This window comes from Eumetopias jubatus, unplaced genomic scaffold (assembly GCF_037043125.1).
Source record: "Eumetopias jubatus isolate StellerSeaLion01/CBP00866 unplaced genomic scaffold, mEumJub1_p1.0 scaffold_7, whole genome shotgun sequence".
In the NCBI taxonomy this organism is placed as follows: Eukaryota; Metazoa; Chordata; class Mammalia; order Carnivora; family Otariidae; genus Eumetopias; species Eumetopias jubatus.
The window spans coordinates 107,546,825-107,564,429 of NW_028274813.1; the positions used below are offsets into that span (position 1 = coordinate 107,546,825).

At 39.6% G+C, this 17,605-nt stretch overlaps 1 protein-coding gene across 5 annotated transcripts in view; it reads left to right on the top strand.

Moving 5' to 3' along the window:
* Positions 1–17,605, top strand: part of MAP2K5 (mitogen-activated protein kinase kinase 5) — a 252,618-nt gene that overhangs the window by 179,771 nt on the left and 55,242 nt on the right. For 4 of the 5 annotated variants that reach the window (XM_028100051.2, XM_028100050.2, XM_028100052.2 and 1 more), the window contains 2 exons: positions 8,631–8,657; positions 8,969–9,001. In XM_028100051.2, coding sequence (XP_027955852.1) covers positions 8,631–8,657; positions 8,969–9,001 — 60 coding nt within the window. The remainder of the gene's footprint in view (positions 1–8,630; positions 8,658–8,968; positions 9,002–17,605) is intronic. The other variant, XM_028100053.2, reaches the window with a different exon arrangement.

The window sequence follows — 17,605 nt, forward strand, 5'->3', positions numbered from 1 at the left end:
GTCTGACTTGACTTTTTTACATGTTGGCACAGCAGATTTTAGAATCAGAAGGAACTAAGAATCAATATACATTTTTAGGCTTTAAATTAATTTTGTCCCCTTGGGCGCCTGGGTGGCTCAGTTGGTTAAGCGACTGCCTTCGGCTCAGGTCATGATCCTGGAGTCCCGGGATCGAGTCCCACATCGGGCTCCCTGCTCAGCAGGGAGTCTGCTTCTCCCTCTGACCCTCTTCCCTCTCGTGCTCTCTATCTCTCAGTCTCTCTCAAATAAATAAATAAAATCTTTAAAAAAAAAATAATTTTGTCCCCTTTTCTTCTGTGTCCATATTTCCACCCTGTCCTGCCAGCATTAATACCCAAAGGATAAAAGCTTCCAAAGAGTTGTCTTAAGATACTTGAGGGTTCTTATGTAAGAAAAGACATGAATTTGTACTGTCAAGAGGGTAGAACTGGAATGAGAGGTAGAATGGACAGTCAGAAGACATAAGCTCTCCATCACTGTATGCATCCTGGCAGAAGGCCCGTCAGCCGGGAGTGTCATGAAGAAGGGATTCAGGGATCAGATGGAGGTGGGTCAGACTAAAACACCTTTAGGATTCTTCCAGGCCCCAAGAGTCTATGATTCAACTTCAGTGTTGGACAGACCTCTCCTGAGCCAAACAAACAAACAAAAAGGCTGATTATGTATTTCCTATCTGTTGCAGGGGAGAGGCAACAGATAGAAATCAGACTTGTCTAGATTCTGCACTTGGTTGAATTATGTACTCATTTTGACTCTCTAATACTGTCAGTATGAAACACTTAAAAAATAGAAGAGTATAGGAAAGGGCGCCTGGGTGGCTCAGTCATTAAGCGTCTGCCTTAGGCTCAGGTCATGATCCCAGGGTCCTGGGATCGAGTCCCACATCAGGCTCCCCGCTCAGCGGGAAGCCTGCTTCTCCCTCTCCCACTCCCCCTGCTTGTGTTCCTGCTCTTGTTGTGTCTGTCAAATAAATAAAATCTTTAAAAAAAATTTTTTTTTAAAAAGAAGAGTATATGAAAGAAGTAATTCTTTTTCAGTCCAAGATTTATAAACTTCCGTGTTTCCCTCCATTGAGCCAACGATGTGGCTATCAAAAACATGAATGGACTTAGAGCCTCCAGGAGTTTCTTCTACTGAATGGTGTGTAATGTCCAGAACAAGGTGACTGAGCCAGTCAGTGTGAGGTATACGTGCGAGTGTGGGTGTCCTGCTTTATGAGGAACACGCGCCCATAGCATCACATTCCAAGAAAGCCATCACAGTGTGGAGAATGTGAAACCCTGCCTACCCCTCCAGGCAGCTTTCCAGTTCAAGTAACAGCAAACTTAACTCAAGTTGCCTCAACCGCAAGGGGACTTGATTGAACTGCATGGCCAAAAATCAAGTATTGCTGGTTTTCGGTAGAACTTGATCCAGCAAGTCACTTTTGGCTCTCTTCTTGGTGGGCTTCTTCCTTCACAGACCAAGACTGGCTCTTGGAATTCTAGGGCTACGGGCTTCCCGATGAGAAGGGAAAAAGCAGATCTCTCTTTCCCATAGGCAACCGGAAGCCCTAGGCTTCAGTTTGATTGGATCAGCTTAGCTCCCCAAGCGCAGGGGATTTAGATGATGCTGACTCCTTTAAGCCTGAACCACGTGCCCCACCCATAAAGCTGATGATGAAGTAGCTGGTGGGGGAAGCACATGGGCTCTTTAGGGGCAGGGAAATGGAATTTGAGTGTCATTAATTGAAGGGGGAAGAATAGAAGACAACCAATCATAGCAGATGATCAGAGGAGGAAAACAGGATGTTCACTCAGGAAAGAAAACATAGTGGAGAAACAACCATCTTCAGATATGTCAATTGCCATCACTAGACTTAATCACTAGGCACATCTCACAGGAGGACATATTTGAACTCATAACGAGAAAGAACCTTCTAACAATTTAAGCCACCCAGGATAGAATCATTGGAATCCCATCTCTGGAAGTCTTCAAGCAAACACAGGATACCTGCCTGTCAAGAATATCATAAAGTGAATTTCCACATGGAGCAAGGAGTCAGACCAGGTGACCTCTAACATCATTCTGTATTCTATGGCATGTGGAGGATTGAAGCTAATAGAGATAACAGACTAAATGAGAGCTCCAGAAAAAAAACCCTTTGAGACATTTTGACACCTTAAAAATCTTTTGCTACAGCAGATTTATTTAACCATAAAGAATGGAATGGTCAACAGGCCTTTCTCAAAAAAGCCACATCTCCCCCCCACTGCCTCCCCCCACATACACACATAACTGATGTTCTAAGCTAGATTCTGAAATAAGCCCACTCTTTTTTGGAACAAAGAAAAGAGAAAAGTTTGATACAGCAAATGTATCTTCTTTGAAAGGGAAACTTCTAAATCTTATCTGAAAGTCTTAATGGACATCTTGGCCAGGCCTAAAGACATTAGGGAGAAGGTTAATTTTATAATTCACATTGATCATTTTAAATTGTGTTTCTGAGCCCCTGCTTTTCTCACAAAATTCAGGTCTAAATATTAAAATTTACATTTGCCCAGAGGATGACTTACTAGGGTTCCTATATACCTATGCAGAGTGGGACATGAGCTATGTCAATTTTAAATACACAAGGGATAAAAGAGTGGAGACTGGCAGTCAGGTCCATTCTTTCCTGCTCACTGACTGGCAGACCCAGCAAATGAATAATGTTACACTGTACCTTGATGCTCCAGCTGCTGTGTTTTGTGTGAAAATGCATTGTCCTTGATACTCGGGAAGCAGTAAGAGCCAAGTGATCTAATTTATGGCTTTGTTGATTTTCTGTCTGGTCCCATCTGAGCTGAGCCCTCCTCTAGGCATCTTAGAGCCTTTCTGTCCCACCCAGCTGTTTGTGAAATTCAGGAATATCTAGATTTAGCTTTTCAAAACTGGTCATTCCTGAAGGCAGCAGAGAGAAGGTGCCATGAGTAGATCTTAGAAGGTGGGAATCCTAGTGACTCTGTCATATCCCGTTGAGTAGCTCCTTGCTAAATCTTCTTGCCACTTATTTTTAAGTCCTTAGTTGTTTAAGTCTCATGACTTATTTTTTGCTTTTGTTTTGTTCTATATAAGATATGCTAATAGACTTACAGGCATGATAAGAACTTGAACAAGGACAAAGGCTGATAAACAGGAGAGATACAATGGCACAAGTGAATTATACTTGTTCATTTTATATTATTAGTAATTATATATTATTTATTTTGTCTCATCCTACATTCAATATCTAAAAATATCAGTTTATCAGAATTCTCATTTATGGTTCGCTAGGATACATTTTGTTCTACTTTTTTTTTTTTTAAGCAGTCCTTTGTTTAGGAAATCTTACAGTAAGTTAGTGGTACTAAGCAATATGTGTTTAGCTTGTGGTCATGTGGAAATAATTTTTCTTTTCTCGTTGAAGCCTTTTTGAGATTTGGACACTTTGGTTTTGCAAGTTGTAACTGTTTGGAGGTGGTGTGTCCCTAAGTTTTAGCACCCAGCACCGTGCCAGATAAAATTAGATTGAATGCCAGTACCAGCTTCTGAGGCCATGGGGGTCTGACTGGAATTCCGAGGGTCTTTCTGACTCCAGTCTATATGCATTTTCTCCACACCAGGTAGCCTCCTGAGTCAGCAGTCAGGTCTAGGCCAGGCTGTATCTACGACCTTGGACATTGCGCCCCTCTAAACCTCAGTGTCCCTAATAGCAAAACGAGTAGATTGAAGTAGACCATCTCTGCAGCTACTTTTCATTAAGAGAAAAATTTTTAGGTTATTATTCTTCATTTGTAATATAAAAGTCTCAGTTTACCATAATCCTGGTTTATATTAGACAGGATTAAGCTTAATGCATCTGCTTTGAGAAGAGAGTCTGTAAAATAGCTATCGTTGCTAAAACATGAAGTGTACAGTAAGAATAGAGTTGAACATTGAAGGCTAGAGTATGGTGCTAGTCAGTCCACGTGCACACGCGCCCCCAGTGTACTTAAAAAATGCCAACCATATCATTTAATTTCATATTTCCTTTTTCTACTTAAGAACAAATAACACAAGCTTGAAAAGCAGTAAATATGTAAAGAGAAAATTTGTCAACTGATATTGGAAGATCTGACCTCGGTCACGCATAAATCTCTCCGACAAGGGCTGCAGGGCAAGCCATAATTTCAGAGAGTAAAAGAGAAAATGAAAGGTCTAGCCAGTGTCTTCTCGAAGTTACATAGGTGGATCATTTTAGGTTTCTGATTGTGCTTCTGCACGTAATGTGAAAGGGCTGGTGGCAAAGTCGGCCTTCCCACTGTATGTAAAAAGCCCGTCCACAGAGATGGAAATGGAACGTGGGGCTCCCAGAGTTGCTGTTTCTCACCAGTCGTGGACTTTACAAAGTTGAGGCCCCACAAGCAAACTTTTGCATTGGCAGTTTCCTCTCGAGGATCATTTTCCAAAGTCATTAGTTGTGTTATAGGAGCTTTTGAAATTGCCAACTACATGGTCCTTGCAAGGAAATAAATGATAAGTGTTACTGCAAGAACACCCCATAACTGATACTTAGGCCTGCCTGTTATGAAGTCAGTCATCCCCGTTTAAACACATAAAGATCTGTCTTACATCAGACTGGGGCTTAACCATCCCCGCTTAGTGTCACTTAAAGTCTTGTAGCTAAGGGCTGGGAAAAGAAGAAGAAAAAAAAAAAAAAAGGCTGTGCCCAGAAGACAGAAGAGGGTCATCTAATTAGTTTATCAAATGCTACTAGTTCTGGAGACTGATTAGCAAAGTGTAATGATCGGAGCAATTATTGTCCTTCTGTTCGTTGTCCCAGAGTACTAGTTACACATAGGAAACTCAACACCAGCAAAGTGGGCAGGCAGGACTCCAGACTTGGACGAGTTAGTTATAAACAGCATTTCATATGTTGTGAGGTAGAGGCAGTTCATCAGCCCTCACAATGTTATTGTGTTCCTCTGAACTCTGCTCTCGCAGCGAAGCATTTGGAAGGCAGACCTAGAATAAAGAGAGACATTCACAAAGCTAACATTTTATATCAAGTACCCTTAGTACCACTTTTAATGTGCTGTAAAATGAGGGGCTTCACTCTTTCCTGAACTGTGTGCAAAAGCAAAGGCAATGACTGGAGGTTGACTTTGTTGCGGTCTGTTTTATGGGTGCTCTGCCTACACAGCAATGTGATCTTGAAAAAGGTAAACAACAAAGAGTTTAGGAGTGAAAAATATGCCTAATATAAATACAGTCAAGTCCGTGGCAGTTCAGAATTTGAAAAATATGACTGTGGCATTAAATTTTCCGGTGGAATTAAACAGAGGAACAGAATATAACCTTTAAGGCAGTATATCTGAGACAGAGAAAGGAAAGAATATATCTAACTCTGTCGTCTGTGTGGCATTCATATAAAGAAAAGCACAGTAGCTTTATTTAATTGAGAAAATGAATCAATTACAATGATGTTGCATCATCAAGTTCTTGTGAAATAGAAGATATAAGTCACTGTGTTGTGTAACAGTGTTAAAAAGTAATTGAGTATCTTAAGCGTTTTGAATCAATTTCAGGTAGTAGCACTGCTACCTTAATACAAAATTTATGAAGGTGATTTCATATAATATGTAGCTATCAAAGCCGTGTAATAAAACCTGGTAACAACATCTCTCTTTAAGAACCTGGGAAAAACAGTATAGTTATAAGATCATAAAAAAGACTTTGATGTTGTTGTTTCTCTCTGTCTCATAGTAAAGAGAAAGCATCAAAATAGTAAAATTTTAAGTTATCTTAAACCATGGTTTCTTTTACCCACAGAACAGGGCAAAGTGGAGACCTCTAAGAGCTCACTCGGTTCATGAGGAAATGTTCTCCCCTGAACTCATTTCACACAACTTATGTGCTGCTGGAAACGATGTTGTACAATTTATTCCTGAATTTATTTTGAAACATCTCACTTAGAATGTTTGCCTCATGTTTTTCCTCAGAGAATGTTGTAATCCCCCTGACTGTTGGAAATTTGTGAAAAACATTCTCTTTGCCAGAAATGGATTTCTGATTCTTGGTTTGTTACAAGTACCTCTCCTGTTGAAATAGATATATCTTGCAAAGAATGGAGGGTGGGGGAAGAGTATGCCTGTGTACCTGGAAAAAATAAAAGCAAATGCCGAAGGGATCTCCTATCGTAGGAGAAGTGACCTGGGCCTTTCAAGGTTTTTGAAAGGTGGTGTGGCTTGTTACCAAAATCCTTAACCACTCCGGGGTGGTAGTTAACCCATCTTCCTTTTTAAACTAAATCTTTACCATGAGAGCATTATGCAGAAGTACTCATTGACTAGAAGAAGGAGCAGTAATTCAGCGTAGCATTAAGTGGGAACTATCCAAGTAGACTAACAGCCAGTCAGCGTGGGACAGGTTTCAGGGAGTGGTGACCAGGGAGAGCAGGGGTGAGTAGGCGCCATGTTCAGTTGGGATAATACACAGGAAAGTGCTTTTTAAAACACTCAGGCACTAGGTGAAGGGTCTGCTGAGAAGCCATATGGATGCAAAAGAAACACAAAAACATAGTTTTTGCCCTTGAGAAGCTTGCAGTCTAATTCAGAGGAAAACACCAAAAATTGATGATTTATCAACTTTACCACACCAAGTATAAACATATACAAATCCAGTTGTTTTTAAATAATGCTGTGACTGTCGACAGATATAATACAGACGCTGGAAAGAAAGGAGCACGGGAGAAGCCCTGCCATCACTGTTCCTGTGGCCTTGGGCCTGCCCCATCCTCTGGGAGGCCAGTCTTCCCATCAGAGGATAGAAGTGATCATCCGTGGGGCACCTGGGTGGTTCAGTCGGTTAAGCGACCAACTCTTGGTTTTGGCTCAGGTCGTGATCTCAGGGTGGTGAGATTGAGCCCTGTGCTTAGGGCTGCTCGCCCAACGAGAAATCTGAGATTGCTCTCCCTTTCCCTCTCCCTCCCCCTCTGCTCCTCTTTCTAAAATAAATAAATAAATAAAATGTTAAAAAAAAAGAAATGATCATCCTTGCCAACCTCAGGGTGGTTGTGCAGATCAAATATACATGGAAGAACTTTTTATTTTTTATTTCTTTTTAAAAATATTTTATTTATTTGAGAGAGAGAGCACAAGAGGGAGAGGGAGAAGCAGACTCCCCACTGAGCACAGAGCCTGACACAGGACTGGGTACAAGGACCCCGAGACCATGACCTGAGCCAAAGCCAGACGCCCAACTGACTGAATCACCCAGGGGCCCCGTGGAAGAATTTTTTAAAATAACATTAAAAAATTTTTAATTTAAAAAATACAGTTGACTCTTGAACAACATGGGTTTGAACTGCATGGGTCCACTTATATGCAGATTTTTGGGATAAATACAGTGCATAACTATAAATCTATTTTCTCTCCCTATGATTTTCTTAATTGCACTCTATTTTCTCTAAATTACTTTATTATAAGAGTACAGCATGTAATACATATACCATGTAAAATATGTGTTAATCGACTGTTCATGTTACCGGTAACACTTTAGGTCAAGAGTAGGCTGTTAGTATCTGGGGAGTCAAAAGTTATATATGGATTTTCAAACTGCACAGATGTTGGCATCCCTAACCCCTGCATTGTTCATTGATCAACTGTCCTATTACTATATTCCCTATATTTTACTAGCTGGTTGGAGCTCAGTTATCTCAGCAAACAACTGACCTGTCAATACCGTATTTGGTTCCTGAAATTTTCCTTCTTAGAAAATTTAGTACCTGGGACTCCGTTTTCATGAGTTTGTAATAACTGCAGTCATTTGTGTGGGGGTGGGGGGTTGAAGTGTTTAGTACTTCGGTAACACACTGGGTGTGTTATTAATTTGGTATCACATTTTACTAACTTTCTAAGAGAGATGGCTTATCCATGTTAGATGTGTGAGCAACCTGCCTTCACAATGTTGATTAGGAGTAGGCATTCACTTGTCTCTGCTTTTTATTCCCTGAAAAATTGTGTAAAACTTGCATGAATTTGATTTTCCCAGAGAGCATTGCTTCCCAGGAAACAGGCTGAAGGAACTTTGGAAAAGGTGGAGTCTTCACCCCACTCTGGAGTTAAAGACAAATACTTCAACCACATAATTAAAGTTTTCTTCACAAAATAGGGGATTGTGAGCAGACACTGGCAGGAATCCAAAATTCTAATTTCTGACTATGATTTAATTTCAATTTTAAATAAATCGGTTTTTAATTTAAAAAGAGTGAGCTTCATAACATTAGCAATGATTGCAACATTAAGCCCAGTGTTCACAATCTAGCAATATAAAACATTATTTATATCTGAATCGTAAACAGCCTTTTGAAATGGATTATGGTTTTTCTCCCTATTCTAATACAACCTGGAGGGTACTAAAAAGTGTTGTGTGAAATTAACATTCTGCTGACTTTCGCCTATAAATGAGAAGCGAGCTATTAACATTTGTGTATTTTCATTATGTAAATTGTGTTAACACATGCCCACAAATTGCCACCAGCAATGCAATAATTTTCTCTCAGTGATCATAATGTGTCCAAGTGAGTCATTTTGATTATGACATGCTAATTACATATTGCCTTTTTTCAGATTCAGAAAAACCAGGGATCTTTAATGGTAAGCTTTATGAGTTCAGAAAAAAATTCACTTTTCTTTTTCCTGATGGCTGCTTCCTTTGCATGCTTGAATGCCTTGTTTTAAACTTAGCAAATTGCATTTTGAAGAAAATGCAAACCTTTAACTGCCTGTATTAGATTAGGTACCATTAGAAATAATAGAACATCCTGAGCATCAATGTTTTTATAAGAGTTTGCTGTTGTTGATTAATCTTGCTATATTTTATTGCATTAATGATTTTTTCTTTCCACTCCACTGTAAAGATATTGCATAGAGGCTAATACTTTTTCCTTTCTTCTTTCCCATTGCAGCCTCTCCAGCTTCTGCAGTGCATTGTTGATGAGGTGAGGCATCGTCTTATGTGCTTTCACTCCTAAAGTCATTCCTAATGGTGTGGAAAGCTTATATTTTGTTTCCTAATGAAGCACAATGCCCAACATCCTCGGAGCAAGTTGTGTTGTATGGCTCTGAGCTGTGTTACGTGGACTGGCCTTGTCCTGAATCCCAGTCTTCTGATTCTGGTCCAGAATCCCTGCCCAAACAGACTGTCCCACAGGCTGGTCCTCAGGGGTATCGAAAGCCCTAAAGACAAAACAGGATAGTATTAATTCATCATCTCCCTAGCCAGATGGAGATGGAGCCGGAAATTAAAGTGGTATCATTTTTTTTTTCCATAGCAGATATTTAAAGTCATTCCAGTAGACAAGGGTCAGAGTTGAACAGCAGACATAAGCTGGATAAAATTTGTCTTCCTTGCTTTATTTATCCAAAGCATAGCAGGGTGATAACAGTGTTCCAAAGCTCTAGGTCAACAGTTCAGCTTTAATTTCCTAATTAGCCGTTTCCCCCTAGAATACATTCCTAACTTCTTGTGCTTTTAACAAGAATCCTCACATTTTAAGTCATCCTTCCTCTGATCATCTGTATCCATTGAGTTCCATTGTCCCTTTGCCTTCGTGGAATTAATCTACCTGCGCTTCTTTCTCAATCTACTTTTTCTACTCCTTATTCTGAGTTTAAATTCTGTTTTTCTCTAAATTAGCAGAACATAAGGCTTATAGTGCATGAAGCTCTCAATGAGGAACCATTAATGTTTTTTAAAAACTGATTTTTTCTGGGCTTGGGCTTGCCTACCAGCAATGTTTATTTTTTAAACTTTAATTTTACACTATTTAAAACACTTGTAATGAAGGCGATAATGATTCAGATAGGAAAGTTTGAAAGAAAAAAACAAATCGTAATTCATAATTATTCCTCTCAATTAAACATCTGTATAACCAGTTATGAGATTTGGGAGAAAAAATAAAGATCCTCCTAGGAAAAAAACAAACGCGCACACATACCACAATAATAGTAAGAATGGGGCTCTAACATCCTTAATGGTTACATCCACCAGTCCATATATCCCCTGCAAGCCATAAACCATGTTAGTACAAAAATGAAGGCATCGTCCTGAAACAAATGGAGGTTGCATTATCTCAAATATCAGACAGGCCCCCTGGATCTAATAGCTCATCAATATCTTCTGTCATCTTAGATTCCAAAAGCATCCTGTCCCCATCAGAACCCTCCCAATTAAACTGATTTTCCTGAGGTCCCCCTCCAGGGTTTCTTAGGGCCAGGCCCAGGGAAACTTGGCCTACCCGGTCAAATGCACAACTGCCGAGTTTTCTGGACTCTACTGTTGCTGGTCTGCCAGGCTCCTGGGTATCGGAACATTCAGGTACAGATATTCCTCACCAGCAGTATATGTATTGCCGGGGAGCTTTTCTGGATCAAATAGATATTTTCATTCCTTATTTAAAGTAGCAGTGATTGCTATTAAATTGAAAATCTTTTATTTGCTTGATTTGGGCAACATCCTGAGACTTTTGAAATTATCCTAAGGAGATGTTCTAAGGCGGGTAGGTATGTGGGGAGGACAAGAGCGTATGACTTCAACAGTATGTTTTTCTTTATAGCATTTCTTCCTCAGTTGAGAGAAAAATATCACTTAGACACCTCTTCGCACTTATCCAAAAGATGTATTAATATGGAAACTTGGGAAATTCACATTGCTTTTACTAAAACAAACATAAATTGATCTCGGAACTGAGCTGCTATTCAGTGATGAGTATTAGGAAACAATTGTCCAGATGACTTGCCTTATGCAAAGGGCATAAGGACTTCTAAGAAAGAAAGGTTGGGGAGGCGTGTAAATTACTGTGCCTGTCCCATGTTTGTCAGACTTCTCATTGCTGCGGTACAGTGTTTTGCAAAGAGTGGTCTCGGGGCTAACTCCATCAGATTCTTGGATCCAGATCACTGAATTAGACTTTCTAGGTGTGCAGCCCAGGAATCTACATTTTACCAGCTTCCCAGGTAGGTAGCTCTCTGCACATTCAGGTTTGAGAACCTCTTCTGTAATGTCTTTCGGGGCTAATCTGCCCTTTTAGATCCCAGAGGGCTATGAGTCATCTATCTTCATTTGTACCTGACTTTTAGGGCTTCTTTTCTGTGTGAATATAACCAGCTAGGATTTGAGCCATGTTATTCCTTGAGTGTGGGATATGCCCCATTTTGAAATGTGTATCCAGTGGTAGTGTGTACTGTTTCTGTTCGAGATAAGTCAGATGAAAAAGTACCACCCCTAAAGAAGCCTAGTTCAAACAAGGTGGATGTATTCAGAGTCATATATAAAATAGCTAAGTAAAGCCCAGGGTAACATACTTCATTATTATGTGGATACCCAGCTTGACCTCTTGCATGGCCTGGTACACAGTGAAGAAGTAATGAAACAAGGCCAGGTGGGCAGGAGCCAGCCCTGGAGTGGCTAAAGGTGAATGTCAGAGCCAGGGCGGGAGTCAGGAAGTAAAATCATGGAACAAAGCCAGAGCTAGCTACCAGATGTCCAGACAGAAGACACCAAATGTTAAACACGAGTAAGAACCATGAACATGAAATTTGGACGGCAGATCAGGAGCTAGGAGGATAGTCAAGGTAATAAGAGAAGCTCAGTCAGAAATCAGGGCAATCCAGGGGCGCCTGGGTGGCTCAGTCGTTCAGCGTCTGCCTTCGGCTCAGGTCCTAATCCCAGGGTCCTGGGATCGAGGCCCACATCGGGCTCCCTGCTCCGTGGGAAGCCTGCTTCTCCCTCTGCCACTCTCCCTGCTTGTGTTCCAGTGCTCACTGTGTCTCTCTCTGTCAAATAACTAAAAATCTTAAAAAAAAAAAAAAAAGAAATCAGGGCAATCCAGTTTAATTTTGGTAGGCAGAGTTTATCTGGCTTAGATCAGGCTAACTCAGGATATGAGTGATATCTTAGTGATACTGCCTCAGACTTGCTTCTCTCAAAAGAACTTCTTATTTTAAAACTGTTATATAATCAGGCCCTCTCTAGGCCCCAAATACCTGTGATTTGAATATTTGATTAGTTGTTAAGTGATAAGTGTCTATGTGTGCCATGATGCCCTAGCCATCCAGTATCTGTGGGGAATAAGACAGCCCCTCTTGTCTAGATAACTGAGATTTACCACTTTAAGCTCTGATATCAATGAGAAATTTTCATTTTAGGAAAGAAGTGTTTCTAAAACAGCCTGTTTTAGCAGCCTGTTGACAGTGTCTAATGAATATCGTTCAACCTTTTCTTGATGACTCAGGTCCTTGTTAGTGACAGTGAACTAAACTTTGATGTGAACTAAACTTGATAGTGAACTAACATGATAGTGAACTAAACTTTGATGTATTGATGCCCTCTAGGGCTATAAAACTGTGTGGGGTTTACCTTATTTTTTCACTGAATCTTACCAGCCCCTTTGCCTGTGTTTGACCTTGGCACTCAGTGATATGCTTCGGCCTCTTGAGGTGTATAAAGTCATTTGTTCTGAGGCTAAATAGCCTTACATGGCTCCACTTGGTGCTTTCCTGTGTTCTCTCTTGTAATCACCTCTGGTTTCTTTGGTCACTCTTCGTTCTTGACAGTGACTACCTGCTGCCCCAGTGATCTAACCATCTGTCTTCAGTCTTTGCTCTCCTGATAGTGACCCTAGTAAAACTAGCAGGTACCAAATGAAATCAGAAACCCAAGTGGTATGTGTAAGGTCAAAGTTCATCTGAGAAGAGAGATAGAGGCCTGTGCCTCTCTTTAATGAGGTAAAATGGGTGGGCCTGTGTGCATTCATTCAGCAGATAGTTATCAAAAGTTCCTGCTCTTTGATAGCCCAAGTTGAGCAGACCTTGGTGAGGACAGGCTCCAAGCCTAGAAAGAAACTGGGTTTCTGGCAAGGTACCCAGGCCAACTGCAAACTAGGTGTGTAAATGAAAGTAGAAAGGCAGAAGCACAGTCCCACACCCTGAGCCAATACAACGTGCTGGGACTCAGGAAGCTGCATAGCCATTTAACACTCTCTCCAGGGCCTAGGGTTCCAGCTTGGCTGGCAACAAAGCATTGGCCACATTGGTGTGGCAGGTGGGGATACAACAATGATTTCTGGGTCACCAAATCCCAGGCTGGCTGGAGTCAACTAGTGGGCCTCAGACATCAGTGCTAGGAATTGCAATGATGGAAGTGAGGACCTCACCCTTGAGCCTGCCTCTAAGTTATTCATAGCCTTGGAAAAGATATGGACACAGAAATGAATAGTGTGTGGTTCAGTGTAGAGTGCGTCTATAGAACCCAGGGACCCAGGGTTTGTTCTGGGGGTGATTAGGAGAGGCCCCTCAGGATAAGTGGCATTTAAGCTAGGTCTTAAAGGATGACTAGGAGTTTCCCAGGTCAGGAAAGGAAAAAAAATAAATGTCAGGCAGAATGGTTTCAATCCTTATTGTGAATCATTTTTAAGTTCACAGGTGTGTTTCAGAATATTCAGATTGTCTGAAATACGACAACCAGAAAGATGGATTATTACTCTCAGTGTGTATATATATATATATATATATATATATATATATATATATGTTTCAGACATGTTATGGCTAAAAATAAATTCCTATGTGACATCTGTAGGTGCTCAGCAAGACAATTAGCAAATCCCTGATTTAGACTTCTGTTTATTCACTTTACTAGTAAAAATTGAATTCTTTTAAGTCATGCTTATACCTGATCAGAAATATCTTCTACATGAAAGTGTTGATTTCTTAGAACTACAAGGCCAACAGACACATGAAACGATGCTCAACATCACTAATCATCAGGGAAATGCAAATCAAAACCACAATGAGCTATCACCTTACACCTGTCAGAATGGCTAGAATCAAGAAGGACAAGAAATAACAAGTATTGGTGAGGATATAGAGAAAAGGGAACCCTCATGCACTATTGGTGGGAATATAAATTGGTGCAGCCACCGTGGAAAACAGTATGAGGCTTCCTCAAAAATTTAAAAATAGAACTACCATATGATCCAGTAATTCCACTACTGCATATTTACCCAAAGAAAACAAAAACACTAATTTGAAAAGGTGTGTGCACGCCTGTGTTCATTGCAGCATTTATTATAGCCAAGATATCAAAGAACCCAAGTGTCCATTGATAGATGAATAGATAAAGAAGATGTGTATGTGTATGTGTGCGCGCACACAGTGGAATGTTGCTCAGCCATAAAAAAGAATAAGATCTTGCCATTTGTGACAACATGGATGGACCTAGAGGGTATCATACTAAGTGAAATAAGTCAGGCAGTAAAAGACAAATACTATATGATTTCACTTATGTATGGACTCTAAAATAACAAAACAAATAAAAGTGGAAACAGACTCCTCAATACAGAGAACAAACTGGTGTTTGCCAGAGCTTGAGGGGGTGGTGGAGACAAAATGGGTGAAGAGCAGTGGAAGGTACAGGCCTCCAGTTATGGAGTGAATAAGTCACAGGGATGAAAGCTATAGCATAGGGAATACATTCAGTGGTACTGTGATAGCATTGTAGGTGACAGATGGTAGCTACACTTGTGGTGAGCATGGCATAACATATAGAGTTGTCAAATCACTGTGTTGTATACCTGAAATTAATATAACATTGTGTGTCAACTGTACTCAAGTAAAAAATTTTTTAAAAAACTACAAGACTTGTGAAATTCCAAAATTTATATTCTGAAATAGAAGCACAAAGTTTTAGCGGTCAGTAATGGGCTATAATTGGGCCAGGTGTGTAGACAAACAATAGGCTTGATTGTTGAAGGTGCTAGCTCAGTCATTCTGAGATACACTGACTGTTCTTCCCTGCTGTGAATAGAAAGGAAAAAGGATTTGGTCTTAGAAATGTCATGGCATAGCACTCTATGTAGAACATCTGGGTGGGTCTGCTGGAGAGTTTATCCCTTCTGCTTACTCCAAGAAGGCTTTCTGAAGAAGATGAATGCAGAGCAGGGCTTTGATAGAGGACAGTGGCATAGACAGAGTATGGATACTAAATGGACAGCTGGCCAAGGAACCAGGGGGCTCAGGAGGGAGAAAACAGAAGGAAAATACAAATATATAGAAATGGTACACTGCCAGATATATATATATATATATATATGTATGTATGTATATATGTGTGTGTGTGTATATATATAATGTATACATATATATGTGTATGTGTATATATACACACATATATATAACCAATGAGATATATATATGTATATATATATAAATATATATATATATATAAAACCAATAAGACAAAGAATAAATCCCAAGGGAAATTAGAAAATACTTTGAGATGAGCAAAAATGAAACCACAGCATACCAGAACTCATGGGATGTAGCAAAAGCAATGTTCAGGGGGAAATTTTTAGACGGAAATGCCTGCATTGAAAAGGAAGAAAGATCTCAAATCAATAACCTAAGCTTCTACTAGAAGAAACTAGAAAAAGAAGAGCAAACCATAGTCAAAGCAAGCAGAGGAAGGAAATAATAAAATTAGAATGGAAATAAACAGAATAGAGAATAAAAAAACAATAGAGAATATCAATGAAACCAAAAGTTGGTTCTTTGAAAAGATCAGCAAAATGGACAAACCTTTAGCTAGACTGACCAAAAAGAGAGAGAGGGAGAAGACTCAAATATCTGAAATCAGGAATGAAACAGGCTCCTTACTGCCAGCCTACAGAATTAAAAAAGAGTATAAGAGAATGACACAAACAATCATATGCCAGCAAATTGGATAACCTGGATGAAGTGGACAAATTCCTAGGAAAACACAAACTACCAATACTGACTTAGGAAGAAATACAGAATCTGAGTAGACTTACAAGTAAATACAATTTTTTAAAACTTCCCACAAAGGGAAGCCCAGGACCATATGATTTCATGGGTGGAAGCATTCTACCAAATGTTTAAAGAAGATTTAACACCAATCCTTCTCAAACTCTTCCAAAAAACAGAAGAGAAGGAAACATTTCCTAACTTCTTCTAGGAGGCCAGTAATATCCTGATTCCAAAGCCAAACAGACTTCACAAGAAAACTATAGACCAATTTCTCTTATCAATATAGATTCAAAAATTTTCAAGAAAATACCAACAAACTGAATCCAGCAGCATATAAAATTATACATATTGATCAAGTGGGATTTATCCCAGAAATGCAGGTTTGGCCCAATGAAAATCAGTCAATATAATACACCATATTAGAATAAAAAACAAAAATCCCATGATCATCTCAGTAGATACAGAAAAAGCATTTAACAAAAATCGACCACCCTTTCTTGATAAAAAAAAAAAACACAAAAAAACACTCAACAAAGTTGGAAGAGAAGGAGACTTCGACAACCTGATAAAGAACATCTACTAAAGCCCCACAGCTAACATCATACTTCATGGTAAAAGACTAAAATAATTAACCCCCCCCTCACTCCCAACTAAGATCAGGAAAAGACAAAGATGTTCACTCTCACCACTACTATTTGACTTTGTATAGAGACTCTACACAGGAAAATTAGTCAAGAAAAAGAAAAGGCATCCAGGTTGAAGAGGAAGAAGCAAAACTGTATTATAGATGACATGATATTATATATAGAAAACACTAGAAAATACAGACACAAAAATTGTTGATAAATGAGTTCAGCAGCGTTGTAGGATACAAGAACACATAAAAATCAATTATATTTCTTTTTTTTTAGATTTATTTATTTTAGAACGAGAGCACTGCACACGATTGAGGGAGGGGCAGAAGGAGAGAATCTTCAAGAAGACTCCCTCCTGAGTGTGGAACCCAGTGCCAGGCTTGATCTCATGACAGATGAGATCATGACTTGAGCCGAAACCAAGAGTCAGATGCTCAACTAACTGAGCCACCCAGGTGCCCCAAAATCAATTGTATTTCTGTACACTTGTAATTCAAAATGAAATTAAAACAATTCAAGTTATCAAAAGAATCAAAGAGAATAAAAGACTTAGGAAGATATTTAATGAAAGTGGAAAACTACAAAACATTATTGAAAGAAATTTAAGACCTAAATAAATGGAAAGACATCCCATGTTCAGGGAATGGAAGACTTAATATTGTTAAGGTGGCAGTACCCTCCAATTGATATGCAGATTCAGTACAGTATCTGTCAAAATCCCAGTGGGCTATTGCAGAAATGGATGAACTGATCCCAAAATGCATAGGGAAATGCAAGGAACTTGGAATAGCCAGAACAGTCTTGGGGGAAAAAAAGAGAGAGTTGGAGGATTCATGCCTCCTGACCTCAAACCCCAAAATTGCCATAAACAAGATAGTATAGGACAAGATAGCGTAAGGACAGACATATGGAATAGAACTGAGAGTCCAGAGATAAACCCATATATCCATGCTCAGTTGTTTTCCAGCCAGGACGCCAAGACCATTCAATGGTGAAAGAATCATTTTTTCAACAAACGATGCTGGGACAGTTGGATATCCACATGCAAAAGCATGAATGTGGACCCCTCCCGATCACATCATACATAAAAATTAATTCAAAAGAGTTCAAAGACCTACATGTAAGAGCTAAAACTATGAAACT